This window comes from Apodemus sylvaticus, chromosome 21, assembly GCF_947179515.1.
Source record: "Apodemus sylvaticus chromosome 21, mApoSyl1.1, whole genome shotgun sequence".
NCBI lineage: Eukaryota > Metazoa > Chordata > Mammalia > Rodentia > Muridae > Apodemus > Apodemus sylvaticus.
In genome coordinates, this window is record NC_067492.1 from 22,886,793 (window position 1) to 22,910,921 (window position 24,129).

Genomic DNA, 24,129 nt, shown 5'->3' on the forward strand with positions numbered 1-24,129 from the left:
CTCGCTCAGTTAGCCCAGGCTGGCTTCAAATTCATGATCCTCCTACCTCAGCCTCTCAGGTGTTAGGATAGAGGAATATGCCACCATGCTCAGTTTTGTTGGGATTTTTTTTAATTTTTACTTTTTTATCTTTAATTATGTGTATGTATATCTATCTGTCCATGTGAGAACAGACTCCCACAGAGGCCAAAGGGGACATGGATCCCTTGCAGCTACAGTCGTGAGCAGCATGGGTGCTGGGAACTAAACTCAGGTCCTCGGCAGTAAGCATTCTTAACTGCTGGCCCATCTCTTCAGTCCTCCCTGGATTTTCTGATGCTGGTGTGGGCCTCATAGATACCAGGGCCAGAGAGTACCATAATGCAATGCACAAGTGCAAATCAGAGGACAACGTAAAACAAACAAAAACAAACAAACAAAACCATACCTATCAAAAGTCTAATAAAATGTGGTCATTCGTGTTTGCCACTCAGGCCTGAGAATGAGAAAAGAACATGGAAAGCAAATATGGATAAGGAAGCTCCCACTTCAGACTTTTCCAATGGCAAAGGTGCACCTGGGTGGGATTGGTCACAGGCCCACCAGCCTGGTGGACAGAAGCTGAGGCAGACTGCTCAGAAGTTTGTTTACAGCCTACCTGGGTGAGTTTAAGGCCAGCCTGAGTAACTTTAATACATGTGGCTAAATTAAAAACAAAAAACAAAGAAAGGGCTGGAGAGATGGCTCAGAGATTAACAGCACTGGCTGTTCTCCAGAGGACCCAGTTTCAGCTCCCAGCAGCCACCTGGTGGCTCATTCCTGTCTGCAGCTCCAGTTCCAGAGCTTCTTTCGGACATCCTCACGCATACATGCATGCAAGCAAAACACCAATGCACATTAAATTAAAAAGAAAAATAAAGAAAAAAAGGCTCAGTGGTTAAGAGCACTGGGCGTTCCTCCAGAGAGGAACTAGTCTACAACTAACTCTCAATGTTCCTCTCTAGAGAGAGGACTCAGGATCAATTCCCTGTACTCACACAGCAGTTCATAACTCTAACTCCAGTGCCAGGGGACCCACGGCACCAGGGGACCCACATGCATGTGGTGCACATATATGTGCATGCAGGTAAAATACCCATACACAGAAAACAAAATAAATCTTTAAAAAAATAAAAATTAAATTAAATAATTTTTAGAAAGGGGGCCAGGGGCTATAGTTTAGTCATAAAGCACTTGCCTGAGGACCTGAGGCTCCAGGTCCAATCTTCCAGAACCACTAGCCCCTCGAGAGGAATTAGTCATATTCTTATTTGTCCCTTTTGTCACCAATACGTGACACATGCAAAGCATGTGAACAGTGTTGCAAATGTGATATAATTAACATAGGAAGAAAACCTGGCAAACAGACCCCTACCAGCCTGGTCCTGGAAGGTCCCGGCCAAGCCCTGACAGTGTTGTGTCTATGCACCCCTATGCACGTGCTCACCTGCCTGCCGCAGTCCACAGGAGGAGGTCAGAGGACAACCTGCGGAAGTTTGTTCCCGCCTTCACCAGCTGGGTCCTGGGGAATGAACTCAGGTCCTCAGGTTGGCAGCAAGCGCCTTTCCCACTGAGCTGGCTGGCTGGCTCGCTCTCTTTGAAATTTGGACGGTGGTTTTTAAAGTTTTTTTAAAGACAGAAACTGACATCTTTCTTTGGAAGATTTATGTCATCACGTCTACAACTAACTCTCAGTATTCCAGAAAAAACTACATTCATGTGTGCAGAGAGAAACGAAGCAAACGGACCAAAATGGGAACAGCTGGTGACTGGGGAAGTGTGCCCAAGGGATTCAGTGCTCTCTTCTTGAGACTTGGGGAAAGTAATTTCCCAAGTAAAAAGCTAGAAGGAGAGAGGGGAAACTGAGGACTGAAGACCCAGACTTAACCCTCTAAGTGTGGCCTGTAGAGAGGCGCACTGCAGCTCCCGCCCTTACCTGCTGTGGTCAAACAGCGCTGCAGAGGCGCTAGCATGGGCTGAAGCAGATACTCTGCGGCCAGTTCTGGGCGCTCCCTGGACATAGTTATGAAGGTGGTGGTGGCCACTCGCTGAAACTGCCGTGCAGTCAGTTTATCTTGAAGATGGAGTAAGTCCAGAATCTACAATAAGAAATAACAGTAAATAAGAAGGGAAACTATATGTAGTTTTTAATTTTTTCAGATGTGTATGAGAACCAAGCGGCGGTTACACATCCCTTTAACCCCAGCAACTCAAGAGGATCTCTGTGAGTTTCAAGCCAGCCTGGTCTACAGAGCGAGTTCCAGGACAGAGAAACCCTGTCTCTAAAAAGCAAAACAACAACAACAAAAATAAACTATAAAGTGTGTACGGGTATTTTACACGCATATGTGTCTGTGCACCAAATGCAAGCCTTGCCCAGACTGGAGGAAGGAGTGCTGAGTTCTCTGGGGCTGGACTTCCTGAGAACAAGCTCCTATGCGGGTGCAGGAAATTAACCCTGGGTTTATAGACGAGCAACCAGTGTTCTTACCTGCTCAGCCGTCTCTCCAGGCCAAAAACATTTAAGCCAAAATTATAAAGTCACTGAGAGACTACTGAATACTGAGTTGACAGAACTATTTTAATTTAACAACCAAGCATCAAAGGATACAAGCTAAAGAGGCTATTGGGGGTGGTAATGGTGGAAATTTGCAGTTTTCCTCTGCAGGACTTAGGTAGGTGGTAGTTTGAAACAGGGTCTTACTGTATAACCTGGCTGGCCAGGATCAGACACACGTACGTATACCACTTACTTAAACTCAAAGACCCATCTGTCTCTTCCTCCAAGTGTTTGGATTATAAGTGTGTGCCAGCATCCTTGGCCAAGATTTATTTTTAGTGTGTGTGTGTGTGTGTGTGTGTGTGTATACACGCACATATGTGTGAGTACCCTTGGGGGCTAGTAGAGAATGTCAGATTACTGGATGTCTGGAACTGCAGTCACAGGGTTTTGTGAGCCGCCTGATATGGGTGCTGCAACCAAACTTGAGTCCTCTGAAAGAGCAGCAATCACTCCTAAGTCTTAAGTCAACCCTCCAGTTCAGTTTTTCCTTTTTAAATTGTTACCAAGTTAATTTAACTCATTTAACATTTAGCCCACTTTAGTTTAAAAACTAAAAACATGGAAAAAGAAATAACCAGATGAAATTTCAGTGAGGCTTTTCCCCCAATGGTGCAGTCCAAGCTCAAGAGATCTACTTGCCCTGGCGCCCTTAACTCTGGGAGTTTAAGTGTAAGCCGCTCTTAAACCTAACAATCAGGCTGTATTCTTCCACAGGGTTTTATTTACTTCGTAAAAAGGGCCTGCGGCTGGAGAGCTGGCTCAGCAGTTCAGAGCACTGACTGCTCTTGCAGAGGACCAGAGCCTGGTTCCTAGTACCCACACCAGGCAGCTTATAACTGCCTTGTTCTAATTTGTGTTGGTATGGTTGTATCTGTTGTGGTGGTATGCCACTCTGACCAAGAGTGCCTTGCAGAAGGGAAGGGTTTATTATAGCTTCCAGGTTACACAGCCCTTCATCAAGGGAGGCCAAGGCAGGAACTGAAACAGAAATGCCCAGGGGTGGCACTGCCCACAGTGGGCTGGGCCTTCCACAATAATCATTAATCAAGAAAATGCCCCACAGATATGGACATAGGCCAAGCTGAAAGAAGCAATTCCTCAGTTGAGGTTTCTTCTCAGGTGACTCTAACTTGTGTCAAGTTGACAACTGACCAGAAAATAGCTCCAGGACACAGGATGGTGTGGGTGTGTGCATGCACGTGAATGCAAAAGCAAGTGGTGGCACTGGCGTTGGTCCCCACCGGCACAGTGGCTCCCACCTGGTAACCCCAGCACCCGGGAATCTACAGCAAGAGGATCACTCCCAACCTGGGCTGTACAAGGTGTTCTGAGCCAGTCTAGTCTACAGCTGCCCTGTCTCAAACAATGTAAGAGTCACCCACTAAACAGCAAAATGAAAAACTATATTGCTCTTCCTTCAGTTTCGGAGCATTTGCTGCCCTGTATGTGAATGAGCAGACAATACTTGACGGATCAGCAGAAACAAGGTGACTTACCTGTGGGCAGATGTCCTTGTAGTAGCTCTCTGGGGAGAGGGACTGCTGGGGACAAGAGGCCAGAATCTTTGCAATCAAGTCACACTTCCTCCAGTCGGCAGCTGTGGCCTCAGCATCGCTCCCACCAGCCGCCCCCGCTGTCACATGGAAAGAGACATCAAACACTCACAACAGTCCTCACAGCAAGTGCTAGGTGATGCAGCTGCCTTAAAATTTGGGATAGGAAATGTTTCTTTTCCTCTACTAGAAACATTATATATTTTTATATTTTATTTCATAAATATAAAATGTTGTCTTATCAAAGTATTCCCTATACCCCCTCTTAATCTCTTCTACCTCCAACCAAAAGAATTTCCTCTGAAAAAAACTCAGCTGAGTGTGGTGGTGCATACCTGCAATCTGAGTGCTTGGGAAGCTGTTTCTAAAGAGAAAAAAGGCCAGATGTGGTGAGACATGTCACAAAATTACATAGAGAGTTCCATCTAGGGTTACAGAGAGAAAAGAAGAATTCATTGCTAGCAGCCCTAAGAAGCATTTTTATTTTTATTTTAAGTTTAGGCAGAAGGAAACACAGATTGAAGTTCAGTTTTCCTTTTTTTTTTTTTTCTTTTCTTTTCTTTTTTTTTTTTTTTTTTGGTTTTTCGAGACAGGGTTTCTCTGTGTAGCCCTGGCTGTCCTGGAACTCACTTTATAGACCAGGTTGGCCTCGAACTCAGAAATCCGCCTGCCTCTGCCTCCCAGAGTGCTGAGATTACAGGTGTGCACCACCACCGCCCGGCTTATTCATTTCTATCATTTATATAATTGTTTAGCTTGCATGATGTATATGCACCGATGAGTCTAGAAGATCCTCTGGAACTGGAGTTACAGATGGCTGTGAACAGCCATGACAGTGTTGGGAATTGAACCCAGGTTCTGGACAAGCACAGCCAGTGCTTTTAACCAGTAGGCCATCTCTCCTGGTCCTTTTTACATATTTTGTTTTGTTTTCAGACTGGGTCTTGCTACCCAGAATGTAGACCAGTTTAACCTCTAACTCTTGGGAGCACTGAGTTCAGAGGTCAAAGCATGTGCCAACACACCTGACTTGAAAACATAGTGTCCTTATAGCAGCCTCCACTCTGCGTGCCTTTGAGCATGCGCTAAGGGGGGGGTGGGGGGGAGCTCAGTGCCTCATTGATGTAGGTAGGAAGACTGGACTTAGCTCTACCTCCAGACTCTGAAATTTCAAGGCAAAGGCCAGCAATTTACCTCTGACCCTAACTCGAAGGGAGACGGACACCAAAGTAACAGAAATACATTATTTCTTACCACCTGCTCCTTCCAAAATGCCCCGGACTACTGCCTGAACACCACTGGGTCTCATCAACCTTTCAGAGAGCAGCTGCCCACATAGACGGCGGAGCCACGCTGGGGCCCGACTCCTTAGCTGTGTCTTCACATCTGTACAGGACTGACAAAAAAGGGGCAAGTATAGACTGGGCATCAATGAAACATATGGTATGAAGACACTGATTTTAGTTTTTATGCTGGGGAGGTAGCTCAGTGGTGTATCGTGTATTTATATGTGCAAGGACCATGTTTGATATCTCTCTCTCTCTCTCTCTCTCTCTCTCTCTCTCTCTCTCTCACACACACACACACACTCACACACACACACACACACAGGTTAAGGGGTACATTTGCAAGTCCTGTCTACCCTCTCCGTTTTAAGTGCTAGTAAGTGAACTCAGAGCCTTGTGCATGCTGGGTAAGCCCCTACCACTGAGCCGCAGCCCTACTCACAAGAGATCCACCTGGGTTTCTCCACCTGGGTTTCTCTATGTAGCCCTGGCTATCCTGGAACTCTCTTGGTATACCAAGCTGGCCTGGAACTCAGAGATCCACCTGCCTCTGCCTCTTGAGTGCTGGGATTAAAAGCATTCGTCACCTCTGCCGCTGCCGCTGCTGCTGCATCCACCACAGACTGTATACCTAGCATGTTCAAGATCCTGGGTTCAATCTCTTGCATCACAAATAAAGATCCAAAGACAGGCATAATGGCTCCTGGCACTTGGGCGGCTGAAGCAAGAGGAGAGCCACTAGTTTAAGGCCAGCCTGAACTACAGAGTGAGACTTTGTCTCAAAACAAATATATAAACTGACAAGGTAGGTAGATGGCGCAAGCACATCAGCTGCTCTTGGCAGAGGACCTGGGTTCAATTCCAAGCGTCTGCATGGTGGGTGATAACATCTACAACTTCAGTTCCAGAAGTCCAAGCCCCTTTTCTGACCTCTGCAGACACTAGGAAAGACATGGTGCACATGCAGGCAAACATTCACACTCATCAAATAAAATAAATATTTTTTTAAATTATTAAAAAACAAAAACAAAACAAACCCCAAATATAAGTATGTTTATATATTTTTATGGGGCATACATAGTATGCTTAGAATTCCAGCACTCAGGAGCTAGAAGGCAGGAGGACCACAGGTGCAAAACTAGCCTAGGCTACATGAGACTGTCTCAAAAACAAAACAAAAATACATGTGATAGTGTGTGTGTGTGTGTGTGTGGTGTGTGTGTGTGTGGTATGTGTGTGTGTGTGTGTGTGGTATGTCTGTGTGTGTGTGTGCGCGTGCATGTGTGTGTGTGTGTGTATGTGGTATGTGTGTGTCTGTGTGTGTCTGTGTGTGTGTGTGTGGTATGTGTGTGTCTGTGTGTGTCTGTGTGTGTGTATCTGTGTGTGTGTGTGCCTATGTTCACATTAAATTGCCATAAGCCTTTAAAAAATGATTATAATCTTGGGAAAGTATGCATCATCCCGTTAACAAAAAAGTTTCAAATTATCCTGAAGATTAATGTCACTTTGTTTTATAAATACCGTTTAATAATCTAATAAATTAAGAGTAGGATGTAGTGGCTTATACCTGTAATCTCCACACTTAGGAGACAGAAGCAATCTAAATTCAAAACTAGCCTGTAAGGGTCTGGAGAGATAGCTCAGCAGTTCAGAGCACTAGCCACTCTTACAAAGGACCGAGGTTCAATTCCTAGCACCCACATGTCAGTTTACAACCACCTTTCACCAGGAGATCCAACACACAGTTTTCGACTCTGACACTAGACACAGTGGAACAGAGACAAACATGGAGGCAAAAAGATAAATACAAATAAAACAAAGTGTAAATATAGGCTATGTGTGGTGGTACATGCCTTTAATCCTATCACTTGGGAAGCAGAGACAGGCACTTCTTTGTGAGAGTTCCAGGCCAATCAGGGCTACATAGTGAAACTCTATCTACAAACTACTACTACTACTGCTGCTGCTGCTGCTGCTGCTACTGCTGCTGCTGCTACTACTACTACTACTACTAGAAAAAGGAGGAGGAGGAGGAGAAACTACAGCAGCAAGGTTTAACTGGATGATTTTATAGGAAACTAAAGCCAGCACCACACAGCAACTCACCCACCAGGTCCCGAGGCCTGAGTACCTGGGGTGGTCCTCCCTGGAGGATAAGTAATTCCCGGACAGCCAATGGTTGATACACTTGATCCAAGATGTCTCTCAAGGCCTGCCGCGATAAGGTTCTCTCCTCTTCTGTTAAAACCTGAAAGGAATGTGCATTTGGCTTTCATGGAAAACAGAGCAGAGAACAGAAGGCAATGTTTTAGTACAGAGGAGGAAGGCTTCCTCTTATTTCCATTTGTGTGAAGGAGGAGGCTGTGCTATGTGAACACTCGGGGCCCTCTCTCCATCCCTCACACCTCCATTCTGGGCAGGAGCTGTGATTTCCTTCCTGATGATTGTGGGATACACCTGCTCACTGTCCAGTGAGTGACACCGCTCAGCCTGCTCCTCTCCTCTCTATGGGCATGAGACAGGGCAGAGGTGTATGCCATGGGGGAGACAGTGGGTGCCACAATTTTCCAGGGCTCCTGAGACTTGATGAGCAGTGTCGCCAACTAGACTGCACTGGAAGAACTCCATCTTTACTTAAGAGATCTCTCCCCAGCCTTTGCCTATTTATTTGTTTATTTATTATGTAGTGTTCTGCCTGCGTATATGCCTGCACACCAGAAGAGGGCACCAGGTCTCATGATAGATGGTTGTGAGCCATCATGTGGTTGCTGGGAATTGAACTCAGGACCTCTGGAAGAGCAGTTGGTGCTCTCAATCTCTGAGCCGTCTCTCCAGCCCCTCCCCTTTCGTCTTTATGAGCCTCAGTGGTGATGTTCTGACTTCATGTGGGACTGGCCCCCCTGCACATTTATGTGGGTTCTGGGGATTAAACTTGGGTTACCAGGGTGCGAGGTAAACACCTTTACCCACTGAGCCATTCCTGCTTATATTTTGACTTTTCATTTCTTACTCTGATGATTTTTTTTTCAATGAATTCAGAACTTGACTTTCAAAGAGGGATGCAGGTTACTTTGGGTACCCTTATATCCAACTGTACTGTAACCTTAGTTAATTACAGCTCACACTCAGGGTTCTGTCTATTAATTACCATGAAGCACACTGAGATGTGGGTGCTATGCAGAGTAACTTCACAATGTACAGTCATGAGTGTCCCTATCAACTCCTAAGCCTGCCTTGGTACTTGGGTTTTTGTTTTTTTATTTATGTTTTGTCTTTTTTCTATATGTTTGTCTCTTTTCTGAGACCCTTGGGACACTGCAGGGCCTCAAAGGCAATCACAAGACCTCAGGCTACAAGCGCTGCTGGGACTGCCAGGATTCACTACCCTGAAGTAAAGAGTGGATGCTCTGTGCACACTGTTTAGTGACACTGCTTGGATACAGTGGCTTTTAGGCAAACGTCTGGGAAGTGGTGTGTATTAGTTAGGGTCACTATGCCGTGATGAAACACCATGACCAGAAGTAAGTGGGGAGGAGAGGGTTTCCTTGGCTTCCACTTCCTCACCACTGATCTTCATCAGGGAAGTCAGGGCAGGAACTCAAGCAGGGTAGGAAGCTGGAGCTGCTTACTGGTTTGCTCCTCGTGGCTTTCTCAGCCAGCTTTCTCACAGGACCCAGGGCCACCAGCGTAGGCACGACTCTATCCACAACAGGCTGGGCACCAGCATAGGCACGACACTATCCACAATGGGCTGGCCCCCATCAATCAGTGCCCCACAGGCTTACCTCCTGCCTAATCCTATGGGGCATTTTCTCAACTCAGTTGACTCTAGCTTGTGTCAAGTGGAATTAAATTGGCCAACACAGGATGGGACAGAGAACACAAAAAGAATAAGCAGAAGGATGTAAGGAACACAAAGGAATAAGAACAAGGGTGAGGAGTGAACAGGTAGGAGTGAGCCAGCGCTGGTGACCCCTGACCCATGCTTATTTTAACAGCAGCTTCTCTGGCTAGCTTTCGAGGCTGACCCACTAACTGGAGACACGTTGGAGTCCCATTTGTAAATCTTAGCTCCTCAATTATTGTGTGAGCTTGAGTTATACCTGTCTATTCTGGTTTTCTTTCTATTACTGTGACAAAGCCCTGACCACAGACAAGTAGAGGAGAAAGGGGGTATTATTAGGCTTACCCTCAGGTCACTGTCCATTGCTGAGGGAGGGCAGAGCAGGAGCTCAAGCAAGAACTAAGGAGAAGCACGTTTACCAGCTAGTTCTCGGGCCTCTGCTCAGCTAGCTTTTGTATACAGCCTGGGACCACCTGCCCAGGGATGGCACAACCCACACCACCTCTTAATGAAAACAATCCCTCACCCACAGGTATCAAGGGGCCAAGCTTACCCGGGCAACCCTTAAATTGAGACATCCTTAAATGACACTGGGCTGCTTCAAGTTGACAGGCGTAGCTAACTAGGACAATGTCTCGGGCTCCTGAAACCACCACACAAATTCTGTGCTCCAGACGCCAACTGCTACTCAACTGCTCACTGACCGAATGACAGCAAGGGATAAGCTCTTTCCCCAGCACCCGCATCCCAGCGCTAACCAGGTGCTCCCACCCTTGGCCTCCAACTATCAGACAGGACTCGTGCGTTCAGGAGGTGTGAGCACAGACCCTGTCCAACACCTAATACAACAAACAGTAACCGAGCTTCTCCTCCCCCTCAGTCTCACTGCCCCTGAGAAAGAAAGCGTGACGTTCAGCTGTTTTCTGAATTAGCGCTAGCGGGGACCGGCTTAGGTACTTAAACCTCATCCTTATCCTGTCAACCATCTTCTAAGGCTTATATTATTATATTCATTTTTACAAAGGACTAGAGAGATAACTCAACAATTAAGAGATCTTGCTGCTCTTCTAGAAGGCCTAAGTTTGGTTTCCGGCACCCATATCTAGCGGCTTCCAATAACTTATAATTTCAGATCCTAAAGGATCCAAGGTCATCAGTACACGTAGGCATATACACTCACAGAGACACACTACACACATAAATAAAAAAAAAAGTTAAATAAAAACAGAAACAAGTCAGGTGGTGCACACCTTTAATCCCAGCACTTGGGAGGCAGAGACAGGTGGATCTCTATGAGTTCAAGGCCAGCCTGGTCTATAGATCGAGTTCCAGGATAGCAAGAACTACACAGAGAATCCCTGTATCAATAAAACAAAATGAAAACAAACAAAGGGGCGGGGAGAACAGATGTTCCAAGAAATAGCCTGAAACAGCTGTCCCACCGAATGATACAGAAGATGAAATAGTGAAATGATAGCTCTCAGAGTGTGCAGAAGGCTAGCCCCCAAGGAATGAAGCCTCCACACCCCTTCTCCCCAAAGATTACAGGTTACAACTCTGGGTGTGCTTTGACACTAGACAGAAATTCTGTATCTTTCAATCAGCTCATTTCTAAAGAACTAAGAATTGCCTTTCAGAACCTAACACAAATATACATGCCAGCATTCATATCTCCTCCATCCACCCCGGCCCCACGCCGTATAGTTACCTCTTCCACAGGTACTGGTGGTTTTCTTTTGGTTGGGCAGAATCCCAGCTGGCACAGACCTGCTGCAATATCCCCAAAATGGCGGCAAAATATCAAGCTCCCCAGAGACGCATGCTGAGCCAGGTCGAGGAGGACCCTGCAGCAGATGAACAGTCTCCGGGTGGCATGGGGGGCAGCCTCCAGACATACAACATCCTGAACAACAGCTCCAAACTCAGTCCTGTCTCTCAGAGGGACTCCCACGCCAGGCATGAGGTAGGGGCAGACACCCAAGGTGACTACAAACTGCAGAACGGACTGGAAGGTCTTCTGTTGGGAGACGCTGAGTGTGTCCGGACTGAGGGCAGGGGCAGCTTCTGGAGTCCTGGGGTTAGGTTTGCCAGGATTGAAATCAGCTACAAGGCGGGTCATGATCTCCTTCAGACACAGCAGCAGCAACAAGGTTTGAGAGGTGAAACTCCAAGTGATGTCCTTGGAGCTCTGTGGCCATTCAGCCTTCTGAGCCATTTCATCTCTTAGGGCTTTGAGTTTCTTCCACTGAGCATCCTTCAGAAACTTGGCCTCCAGAGCACACAGGTTAGATTTTAGAGTCTCGAGGAGGACATCGTGTTTTGTGTTCTGTAGTGAACTTGAGCCTGATCCTTTTGAAGTGAGAGGGGGAAAATGAGCAAAGAAAACAAACGACACGGCCTTCTGTGGGGGACATCTGCCACTCCAGCCAGTGAAGACAGAAAAAACTGGGGGTGCTGTCTGTAAGATTGCTAGGCAGATCAAATATTCTTTTTGTGGGGGAGTCATTCTTGAGGTGCTGAGGATCAAACCCAGAGCCTTACACATGCTATGTGAATGTTCTGCCACTGAACATTGATTCTAACCCCAAACCATAAGAAAACAAATCTACAGGCTGGCAAGATGGGTCAGTGGGAAAGAACTTGCAAAACTGAGCTCTTCCCCAGAACTCATTGGTAGAGAACAACTCCTGCAAATTGCCCTCTGACCTCCACATGCATGTGGTGGTGACCACACACACACACACACACACACAAAGTAATAATGAAATAAAAAATTTTAACCTATACAATACATGGTATTATGTATTTACCCAAACTGTACACCAGGAAGACTGACCTAATGTAAACCATGGACTTGGGTTAATAACCATGTATAAACATTCCTCACCACATTAAAACATACTACTAACAGCAGAACTGGGATTTAGGTGGATAATGAAGCAAGCATTTGGAAATTTTCTCAATTTCCTCTTTCTCTCTCTCTTTTTTTGTTTTTTGTTTGTTTGTTTGTTTGTTTGTTTTTTCAAGACAGGGTTTCTCTGTGTAGCCCTGGCTGTCCTGGTGCTGGGTCCTCTTTCTCTCTAAACCTCAAGATGTAATCAAGTGTATCAGAACATTTGGAAGCCAGACAGTGGTGGCTCACGCCTGAAATCCCAGCACATGGGAGGCAGAGGCAGGCGGATTTCTGAGTTCGAGGCCAGCCTGGTCTACAGAGTGAGTTCCAGGACAGCCAGGGCTACACAGAGAAACCCTGTCTCGAAAAACAAAACAAAACAAAACAAATTTGGGAAGCAGAGGCAGGGAGATCATGAGTGTCAGACCACCCTGGGATAGATTAAAAACAGCCACAAAACACACACACATACACACACACACAAAGAATTAGCTCACCCTAGCATCTAGAGAGCTAGGGTGGGTGTGTGTGTGTGTGTGTGTGTGTGTGTGTGTGTCTGTGAAGGCTGGAGTGCAAACATCACTTGTCTTTCTCAGTCACTCTCTAACTTATCTTTTTGAAACAAGGTCTGTCTCTGAACCCAGAGCTCACCAATCTGGCCATACTGGGTAGAGCCGGGAAGCCTTGGGGATTCCTGTGTCTCTGTCTCCCTGATTTCACACAAGTGCTGGAATTTGAACTCAGGTTCTCGTGCTTACATATCAAGCACATTACCCTGTAATAATATTGTAATTCAATACTGTAATGTAATTCATATTGCTTCTGTACATAAAATATTATTTAAAGGTTATAAAAGTAGTGCTGACCAGACCATGTATCCTGGCCCACTAGCATTAAAATATGGTTCCTTCAACAAATGCACACCTAAACAGAAAATGTGAGCTTGGAACTGATACTAACCATTCAGATCAGCAACTAATCTCTACAAGACTCCCTGTGATTTTATCCGATTTCAGTAGCCAAACAGGCAGTGATTCTAGCAAGAGTTTAGGGCAGCGCTGGAGTCCCTGTGATACAGCAGTCTTCACTGCCCTCTACTGGCCATATGACAAAATACCTCAAAATGGTTGCTTCTCTTTTTCTTCCTTTTGTGTGTGTGTGGGGGGAGTGGATGGGGAGTGGGGGGTTGTTTAGTTATTTTTGTTTGGGTTTTTTGTTTTTGTGTGTTTGTTTCTCTGTGTAGCCCAGGATGTCCTGGAACTTGCTCTAAACACCAGGCTGGGCTTGAACTCACAGAGATCCACCTGCCTCTGCCAACGTGTTGAAATTAAAGGCACAGGCCACCGGGCTTGGCTCCTCTTTTTCTTCAGTAGCAAACCCCACACCTTCCCCCCAGCGCCAGCTTAGCTTTGAGACAGGGTCTTGCTGTTTCAAGGCCAGACTGGTCCCTGCTTCCTGAGCGCTGGGATTAGAGGCACCATTCCTGATGAGTAATGAGAATTTGGATTTCTTTAAAAACCCGGTTATATTATGTGAATATATTTTTGTTTTAGTGCCTGGTGTGGGATATGGGGAAGCTTCAGTTTGTCTACAGCTGTTAATTATGATTGTCTTATACTCCAGGAAGGGCACAATCTTTGTCAGCTGCAGATAGTTTAATTCTGGGGACTCGGGAGAGTATAAATACCAGAGCCCTATGATGGGCGGGAGGCAAAGAAGAAGGGAGCTGCTTCCCCACCCCCTCCCCCATTCCCCAACCCTCCCCCCTCTCTTCCTCCCCCCTTCTCCTAGTTGCTGTTGTTGTGGTTTGACAGAAGTTGGAGCTATTCTGACAATGAAGATTGGACTTGCCCAAGGAACCCGACAACCCTCATCAGCAGGAAGTAGCCCATAGAGGTCTACGCCCCCTTTCCCCTCCAACCTCCTCTCTCTCCTTCCTACTAGTGATGGGGGGTTGGAAGAGAGGCAGAGGTGTAAGAATCCAACAATAAATACATTGACACTGATGCTGAAGCAGCAGTTCTTAAAACGTGGCATGATGGTCACGAGGTCTGCAAGGAGACACCAGTCCCTAACATAACTGCTCTAGTTTGCACCTGTGGCTTTGATAAACACTGCAACCAAAAGCACTTTGGGGAGGACAGGGTTTCTCCAGCTTACGGCTTCAAGTCCAGCATCTAGGGATGCCTGCTGTGGCAGGAACTGAAGCAGAGGTCATGAAGATTGCTGCCTACTGGCTGGCTCCCCAGGGCTGACTCCCCTTCCTTTCACACAACCCCGGGCCACCTGCCCAGGCGCTGCCCACAGTGTGCTGGGCCCTCCCACATCAATCATTAGTGAAGAAATGCACTGCTGACACGCCTACAGGCCAATCTGTGGAGGCAGTTTCTCAATTAAGGTTCCCTCTTAGCAGAGGACCCTAGGATGTGTCAAGATGACAGACAGACAGACAGAGACAGACAGACAAACTGACTGACTGACTGACTGACTGACTAGTACAGTAACTCTGAACCAGGGCTGGGGATATACACAGGTACATATGTCAGACACTAAGTTTGAGCTCCAGCATCACACACAAAAGGAGATTAAACATATAAAACAATGCTGCACTTTACCAGTTATTTTTCCTTTAAAATGTTACTACAGGAATGCACAGTGGTGTATATTTGCTCATGTAGCACTGAGGACAATGAGGCAGAAAGGTTGCTGCGAGTCAAGGCCAGCCTGGTCTCCACAATAAATTCTAGGCTAGCTTTAGCTAAAGAGTAAGACCCTGACCCAAACCCAGGAGGGGAAAAATACCTACCCTCACAAAAAAAAAAAAAAAAAAAAAAAGAGCCAGATGACCGGTACAGGCGTTCAATCTGAGAACTTGGGAGACAGAGGCAAGCAAATCCCCAAAGTCTGAGGCTAGCCTGTTCTACAAAGCAGGTGCCAAGGGCACAGAGCTACATACACCCTTTCTCAAACACACACACACACACTGCAGGAGTAAACTACCTGGGGTTTGATCCCCAAGACCAAAACAAAAGAATGAAACAGTCAGCTTGGGGGCTGGAGGGATGGCTCAGCAGTTAAGAGCACTGAATGTCCTTCCAGGGGTACTGAGTTCAATTCCTAGCACCCACATGGTGGCTCACAACCATCTGTAATGAGATCTGATGCCCTCTTCTGGAGTGTCTGAAGACAGCTACAGTGTATTCATATACACAAAACAAATATAATAATAATAATAATAATAATAATAATAATAATACCACCAGTCAGCTTGGTGGTGCATGCCTGCAACCCAGTACTCAGGAGGCTGAGGCAGTTATTGCCACTAGTTTGAGTCCAGCTTCGACTACACAGAGTTCCAGGCCAGCCTGGGCTATAACATGAATCGTTCTCTTTAAAAAGTTATTTAAAAAAATTAAAAATGAAAAGAAAAAAGAAAAGAAAAACAATGCATCCAGATCCAGACAGTATACAACTGTCTACATATACAACATAGTATAGTTTTAGGGGCTGGAGAGACGGCTCAGTGGCTGAGAGCACTTAGCGATCTCTCACAGAACCAGAATCTAGTTCCCAGTGCCCACAGAAAGGGGTTCACAACCTCATATAATTCCACTTCCAAAGGATTTAATGCCCTCTTCTGGTCTCCATGGGCACCCATACACGGGCACATACACAAAGACACACATACATACATATAAATAAAAATATAATAAATCTTCTAAAATGAAGAATTTTAGCACACTATATATTCCCTTCCAAACAAGAGTGCTTGGATTCGTGTGAGTTAAAGGAGCGTGTGTATATGACTCACCCCCATACGTACTTGGAGGTTAGAGGGAGTCTTCCACAAGAATTATACATCTGCTGTAATAACTACTTCTAAGTTTTGTTCATTTAACCTTGTCCCCCAGCCAGGAATAGTGGCACATGCCTGTAACCCAAGCATTGGAACATTTGCAGTAGTAGGATTGTTTTGAGTTTGAGGCCAGCCTGGGCTACAATGCTAAAACAAAAGCAGGCAAGATGCCCTAGGTTCTAGGTTCCACACCTCAGCATTATGTAAAGCAGGTGTGATGGAGCAGGTGTGAGGGCGCAGGCCTGTAATCCCAGCATTCAGGTGACAGAGGCAAAAGAATCAGAAATTAAGTTCATAATATGGTACAGGAATTCAAGATCACCCTTAGTTATGCAGGATTCATGAGACCCTATCTCAAACAAGAAAAAAAAAATCAAAACCAAACCAGCCCAATAGCTACAACTGCCAACTGCTGAACACGGGATCTCTCCATCAGTAAGTTAAAAACCAGAAGACACAAGTTCAGTTCCCAGCACCCATGGCAAATGCCTCATCCGCCCGTAACTCCAGCTCCAGGGAGATCTGACCCTCTGGCCTCTCTGGATAACTACACACACATGTACATACCCACACATACATATCATTAAAAATAAAATAAATCTTTTTTCTTTTTTCTTTTAATATGGAAGCTGGAAGGATGATTCATTGGGTAAAATCACCTTCTGCACTTGAGGGGACTGGGGTTCGGGTCCCAACACCCACATGACAGCTCACAACTGCCTGCAACTCCAGTTCCAGATAATATGACACCCTCTTCTGGCCTCTGAGGGCTACTGCATGCTCACAGTATACATACACTCACAGAAATAGGCATACACACAAAAATAAATAAAATATGTATCCTGCCATTGACTCTTAATTGGGGCAATTAATAGTATATTTGCCAAGCTTTTAGTGATGTACTTGTTTTTATTTTGGGCAATTTCCAATGTACCTTGGTTCCTTCCTCGGGGAAAAAAATGAATGCTATTACTACTTGGGAGACTGCTGTGGGAACTAAATGATATGCACATGAATGGAGTATGGGGACTGGCACTTAACGGGCGATCATCTACTACCAATTTCTTTTCACAGTATGCTGTAATGTTTGCAGCTGTAGTTTGGGGGTCGACATTTAAGACTGAGAGTGTTCACCTCGTGATCGTACGTGTGCCTTTGATAATTCTACACACATCCATACATGCTGTGTTTATAAGTAGGGTCCTATTTTCCTACACCCGTCTACATTTCCAGAAGTTCTATTCTGAATAATCTGCCTTAGTCCAACAAGGAGATCAGGCAGAACTGAGTTCTAGGTCCATAGTCTTCCCCCTAATATAACCACGTTGATTTAGGGTGAGAGTTCCAAGACATACCTTAACTATAGAGTAATACCCTGTCTAAAAATAGGAAAGGGGGAGAGGCGTGAATAGTGATGCTTGCTTTTGATCCCAATATTTGAGAGGCAGAGGCAGTCAAATCTCCACAAATTGGGACTCGACAGTAAGGGTGAATGCAACTATTCCCTTCGAATACTAAATTGGGAAGTCAACTCAACACAAGAGATTAAAGTGACTGTGCGTCTCTGATACCAAAATGGAAACCCTTAAAAATCTTCCTCAAATTCCGCCAAAACGTCCCTGCTTGGCATCTCAGGTCACTTGGCATTCTGTACAAATCTCAAGCGAGCACAGCAGGCTCGGAGCCCTCAAGCGGTTGGGACATCACATTACACCTGTCTGAAGGCGTCTCCAGTCGCTGTGTCAGAGCTGCGCTGGAGCAAACAGCGGACCGAAGCCGCTGGTCGGTGAGGCGCCCAACCGACCTCGGCCAGCATCAGCATTCAGCGGACTGCAAGTCCTCCTGGTGCTTTAGTTTCCTTAAGTGTTAAATGAGACTGCACAAGGCCCAAACGCTCCCGGGAGTGGGATGGAGATCCCGGGAGGGCCTGCGGGAAACACGCGGTGGCAGCCAGGGCGAGCCTGGGAGACCCGCGACCCCGCGAGCCTCAGGTTCAGCCCCGCGCCGAGATTCGTCCTCTCACCTCCCGGGCTCAGCAGCAACTTCAGCGCTTCCAGAATCTGCTCCAGACCACATGTCTCCTGAACGCCATTCGGCGCAGCCGCCGCTGGTTGGGAGGCCGCCATGATTGGAGTGGTACAAGCCACTTGTGATGCGCTCTAACAACCTAGTGGACTAGCGCGGCCGCCATTTTGAATGTGGCGGAGGCGTGCCCTCTGGAGGAGGGCGGGCCCAAGGCCTGGGGCGGGGCCTACTCTGTTTGGAACGCCCCTTCTCCGGAAGAAAAAAAAGAAACAAAATACAGTTTCTTGTGTTGTTCTAGCAGAGCGCCCCAGTTCAATTCCCAGCATCCATATCAGACACCAGCCTTGCAGGTCCAACAACTCATACGCATACACATGTATGCACAAGCATAACTTAAAATATTTTAAAAAGAAAATATAATTGAAAAGGTAAAATAAAAGACCAAAGTGGTGACATGTATTTTTAAGTCTAGTACTCAGAAGCAGAGGCCAGCCTGGTCTACATCGCAAGCTCAAGACCAGCCTGGTCTACATAGTAAGCTCAAGGCCAGCCAGGAACTCTGAGAAACCCTGACTCAAAAAACAAAAGAAAGAACATAAGCAGTCTTGCATGATGGCCCATGCTTCTCAGCTGCTATAGAGGCTATAAAAGGAGGATCGCGAGTTCAAAACCAGCAAAAGCAGCTTAGTCAGACCGTCTCAAAGCAATGAAGGGCTGAAAATGTTATCCAGCAATAGAGCACACAACCATGAGTTCAGTCCTGAGTACTTCAACCCAGAGGGTGGGGGAGGGAACAGAAATAGATTCTTGTAAAAAAAAAAATACGAATTTCAGTATGAAATTTTTCTTTTTTTTTTTAAAGGTCCTCACATTTTTATTCTTTGTGCACAAAGACTACTAGCATGATCGGTTCCACTCGGTAGACAGCCCAATATCCATTCAAGGTTGCTTAGCCCAACTTAATGCAGCTGATGTCCTTAGCGTACTGACTGAAGCACCGACGGCACTTGTTCAGCCTAAATTTACCGATCAGACCATGGCGGTTAGAGCAGACACGGCAAGAGCAAGAACCCTGGCCAAACTTCCGTGGGGGACTCCAGTAGAGCTGCTGGTGACCCACCGTCCTTCAGACGCCCAACGAAGAAAAAGGCGAAAAATTTCAAGGACTGAATGAAACACAATAAAATAAGGATCACAGGCGTACACAGATCCAGAAAGAGAAGCTCACACCAGTGACACCAGCGTTCAGGGAGGCTGAGATGGCAACTTTGTCCCCCAAAGTAACAATAACAAAAATATTCAACTTAGTATTACAAAAGTGATTCCCTTTTGTGACACTTAAAAATAAATACACACGGGGCTAGAGAGAGATGGATCTGTGGTTTAGAGTATTTGTTGTTCTTATAGAGGACCCAGGTTTAATTTCCATCACCTATAAGGTGGCTCACAGCCTTGTATAACTCCAATTCAAGGGGATCCAATACCCTCTTCTGGCCTCCAAGATGACCAGACACACATGAGGGAAAACATATGCTGGCAAAATACTGATAACTACAAAATAAATAATCCTTTTTTTTTTCTTTTCGAGACAGGTTTTCTCTGTGTAGCCCTGGCTGTCCTAGAACTCATTCTGTAGACCAGGCTGGCCTTGAACTCAGAAATCCACCTGCCTCTGCCTCCCAAGTGCTGGGATTAAAGTTGTGCACCACCACCGCCCGGCTGTCCTTTAAAAATCTAAAAATAAATATGCACATACACATATGCTCTGTGAATGCGATAGCTACAAATAGCCCCATAGGTATATGTTGGTTCGGTTGGGTGATGGAGTTTAAAGCCAGAGCCTTTAGCGCATTTTCTCTGCCAATAAACTGCGTTGGCATTGCCAGCTGTGAGTCTTCAATTAGCAATAATCGCGCCTCGGATAAACCTCATTGGCTGCCACGATACTGCCACTGTGCAAAGCTGTGAGTCTGTAAGATATCCTTAGCAATGTTCCTCTCTGTCCTATGTATATGGCAGTCACATTACTAGAAGATTCATTTAATACTAAAACCATAAGCTCCCTCTCATTATGTTTATATGGAAATGAAACTAAGTTTGAGGGCTGGAGAGATGGCTCAGCAGCTAAGAGCACTGACTGCTCCTCCTGAGGTCCTGAGTTCAATTCCCAACAACCACATGGTGACTCACAACATCTGCAGTGGGATCCGATGCCCTCTTCTAGTGTGTCTGAAGACAGTGACATATACTCACATACATAAAATAAATAAATATTTTTTAAAAAAAGATCTCAGGACAATGTTGTTGTGGTTGGTTGGTTGATTTTGGGGGGGGGAGCTGTTTGTTTTTGTTTTGTTTTGTTTGAGACAGAGTTTGAGGGTGTAATAACCCTGGCAGTCCTAGAACTTGATTTGTAGACCAGGATGAACTCGAACTTGCAGAGATTTATCTAAAAGCATTTGCCACCATGCCTGGCCCAATGCTATTTTCTTTTAAAATCAATTCTTTTTAGTTAGCATAAGGGATAAATCATTATGCCACCTTTACCCTGCATACTGATTGTCCTTTGTTTATATGCCCCACACCCACCCCAGCCCATTGCTCGCGTTGTCCATCTTCACCCCCCTTACTGATCCTCTTCTGCCCCAGGTCAATGCGTTGGGGAATTCAGTCTTTAGTGTGTCTGCCCCTCCCCAGCGAACACCCACCACTGCATGCAGGAGGCCGAAGCAGATCTGAGAAAAAGAAACAATACATCAAAACCCAATCGACCCTCCCTGGGATGCACTGGGGTGGAGCATGGTTGAGGCTAGAAGTCGTGAGCAGAGCCACACACACTCTGCACCTAGACTCGGTCTGGGGGGGAAAGCTTTCGGTTTCATTTATTCCTCCGAGCTGGGAAAGTCTGCCCCCTAGTGGTCTATCTCATTCCTCTGGTTTCCAACCCATGCCATCCACTCACCAGCCTCTAAAAGGAAAACATGGTCCCAAGGCTACTAGGAGAAGTTTAAAAGAACAGTTGTCAGTCACTGCCAAAGTGGGGTAAAAGGTCTGAACTCACTTCCTGGTTTGAAAATCCGCCAATCCCTGAGCTTGAAATCCCTTCAGTCCCCACCTCCCCGAAGAAAGTGAGCCTTCTGCTCACTTCCCTCTGCTGAGGGACAGGCTGAGACAGGGAGCCACCCTCTTCTCTCCTCTAATAAATCTTTTGTGTCAGGTTTGTTATATTGTGTAACCTTGTGGTGTTCCTTGGCTCCCAACTGCCAGGATATCCTTCCTCTCAGAGCTGTAACACTTACAGTGCAATATTTACAACAAGGAAAAATGTGTACTGAATGAGAAGTGACTCTTCATCACCATCTCCTCAAATGCTGTGGACACACACACACACACACACACACACATATCCTGAGGATTGAAGACCACCACTGCCTGGCTCCTGTGGACATCTTTACATGGGTAAATATCTTGTTTGTTTTGTTTTGTTTTTTAAAGATTTATTCACTGTTATATCTAAGTACACTGTAGCTGTCTTCAGAAGCAACAGAAGAGGGTGTTAGATCTTATTATGGATGGTTGTGAGCCACCATGTGGTTGCTGGGATTTGAACTCAGGACCATTGGAAGACCAGTCAGTGCTCTTAAGCACTGAGCTATCTCTCCAGCCCAGGGAGATGTATTTAATGGGAAAATACACAACCTTGAAAGTTACTTTGATGTTCTTTCATGGTATACATTCCTTCCAGGCTTACAGAACTGGACAACTTTCCCTTGGTATATTCATCCTGGGAAAAAATTACTAAAAGTGACTGAAGGTTGTTCAATTTAATGAGACCAGACAGATTGTTGGGCTCAGCAGGCTAAGGCAGGATTGCCTGGGTTTGAGGCCAACTGATCTTCACAGAGAGTTCAAGATCAGTCAGGGCTACTTGTCTCAAAAAAAGGGGGTGTGTAGACAGCAAGATGGCTCATCAGATAAAGGTTGTTGTCACCAAGTCTGACATAAAACTTGAGCTTATGCCCAGGACTGAGAAAACTGACTCCCTGATGCTGACAAGGTCCCCTGACTTCCTCATGAACTGTACACATTGATCATAACCATAAACAAATGCAATTTTTAAAAAAATATTTTTTAAAAAGGGAGACAGAAGGGAGTTGAGTAAGTTGAGTAAGATCTTGTCTCACAATCAAAAGAAAAGAGTTTGACTCCTAAAACCTACATTAGAAAACAAACTAGGGGCTGGAGAGATGGCTCAGCAGTTAAAAGCACTGATTTCTCTTCCAGAGATCCTGAGTTCAATTCCCAGCAACCACATGGTAGCTCACAACCATCTGTAAGAGGATCTGATACCATCTTCTGGTGTGTCTAAAGACAGCTACAATGTACTCATATAAATAAAATAAATAAGTCTAAGAAAGAAAGAAAGAAAGAAAGAAAGAAAGAAAGAAAGAAAGAAAGAAAGAAAGAAAGAAAGAAAGAAAGAAAGAAAGAAAGAAAGAAAAAGAAAGAAAGAAAGGAAGGAAGGAAGGAAGGAAGGAAGGAAGGAAGGAAGGAAGGAAACTAGGAAAAGCTGGTATGCACATTGGATCCCTGGAGTCTAGACTAGTTGGTAAATTTCAGGCCAGTAGACACCCCGTCTCTAAAAAGCAGATAAACAAACAAAAGAAATAAGCAGGGCTAGGGAAATGGCTCATAGGCTAAGAGAACATGTTGCTCTTGTAGAGGCCTCTGCTTTGATTCCCAGCACCCACATGGTGGCTCACAACCATCTGTAATTTCAATTTTAGAGGCTCTGATACCTTCTTCCGTCCTCCACAGGTACCAGGCATATAGGGAACGCAGGCAGGGCCCCACATACCCGTGTAGGGATGGCCGGCTCCTGTGTATCTGCAGAGTAAGGCTGCCGGGGTGGGAGCTGGGGTGGGGGGATGGGGTGGGGAGTAGAAGTCCTTGCTCAGAAGGTGGGGCCATTCTGGCGTGGGGCCATTCTGTCACGGACCCGGTGTGCCTGTAGAGGAAGCCTGGCAGGGTGGAAGAGTCTCTGGTCCAGTCTGTCAGCTGGAGATGCTGAGGCCTGTTCCATTGTTCCTACATGGGCGGGTTTTGATAAGCAGCAGCAGCTCATAGTTTTAAAGCTTTATTATTATAGAGAAGTAGGAAAAGAAAAGAGAAAAGTAAAGAGAGGGTATAAAGAAAAGATGGGGGGGTGAGAGCTGGTCATGACCACATGGAAAGAGGGGAGAATGGGGAGAGGGGGGAATGGGGACAAGAGCATGAGGGCAACAGAGCTAGGAGGGGCCTGCCATCCCCTTTTAGAGTGGGCTGGGTAACCTGGCTGTTGCCAGGTGACTGTAGGGGTGGAGTCCAGCCAGAATGATGGCCACAGGGTTATGTCCAACACAGTCGTGTACATATACACATAAAATAAAACAACCTAAAAAAAGAAACTAAACAAAACACCCATACACATAAAAAATAGAATCATCTAAAAGAGAAGTTGAACATCCAGGTAGTGATGGTACGTGCCTTTAATTCCAGCACTCGCAGAGGCAGAGGCAGAGGCAAGCAAGGTCTCAGGTCTATAGAGCAAGTTGCAGGATAGCCAGGGCTACACAACAAAAAAACAACACAAGGAGGAGAAAAAGGAGGAAGAAGAGAAAAAAAGAAAAGACAAAGAAATTAGAAAGCAAACCTAACCCTACATCTGGGAGCTCCCTAGTAATATTCTGTTAAGCATCCATTACAGCCAATCCTCACAAGAACTATACCCAGAAGACCCACCCTGTGCAAAGACACATCTGGGGATGTTTTAGACCCTGGGAGGTATTGATGTAAAACTCACTCCATTGACAGCCATCCAACAAGGAGCCCATTATCAAGACTTGAGGGGCAGCAGCTGCACAAATCATCAAAGTACACAGGGGTTGCTTGTCCCCTGTTTGCTAAACTCAGAACTAACAAACCTAACAGCTTTCCGGGGATCAATGGCTGTCTTACAAGCACAGAATTTCCAGGAAAGCTGCCAGCACATTAAGGGTTCTTGGGGAAATCATCTTTGAGAGCCATTCATGACAGCTAGAATGTTTGCATT

General features: G+C 45.8%; 2 protein-coding genes and 1 pseudogene across 4 annotated transcripts in view; all 3 read right to left on the reverse strand.

Annotated features, from left to right (window-relative positions):
- Has3 (hyaluronan synthase 3) overlaps window positions 1-18,219 on the reverse strand; it is a 181,799-nt gene extending 163,580 nt beyond the window's left edge. For 2 of the 3 annotated variants that reach the window (XM_052166543.1, XM_052166545.1), the window contains exons 1-6: window positions 18,037-18,219; window positions 10,973-11,613; window positions 7,552-7,668; window positions 5,389-5,530; window positions 4,078-4,214; window positions 1,955-2,117 (exon numbers count right to left, since the gene is read on the reverse strand). In XM_052166543.1, the coding sequence (XP_052022503.1) occupies window positions 1,955-2,117; window positions 4,078-4,214; window positions 5,389-5,530; window positions 7,552-7,668; window positions 10,973-11,613; window positions 18,037-18,139 (1,303 nt within the window). In that variant the 5' untranslated portion in view covers window positions 18,140-18,219. The remainder of the gene's footprint in view (window positions 1-1,954; window positions 2,118-4,077; window positions 4,215-5,388; window positions 5,531-7,551; window positions 7,669-10,972; window positions 11,614-18,036) is intronic. The other variant, XM_052166544.1, reaches the window with a different exon arrangement.
- A 768-nt stretch (window positions 18,220-18,987) lies between these two features.
- LOC127672099 (40S ribosomal protein S29-like) lies at window positions 18,988-20,653 on the reverse strand. The gene is made up of 2 exons (XM_052167302.1): window positions 20,628-20,653; window positions 18,988-19,162 (listed from the first exon to the last, which is right to left on the reverse strand). The coding sequence occupies exons 1-2, from the start codon at window positions 20,651-20,653 to the stop codon at window positions 18,988-18,990; spliced, it is 201 nt and encodes a 66-aa protein (XP_052023262.1).
- On the reverse strand, window positions 19,870-20,002 carry LOC127672212 (uncharacterized; annotated as a pseudogene).
- Window positions 20,654-24,129: the final 3,476 nt, after the last annotated feature.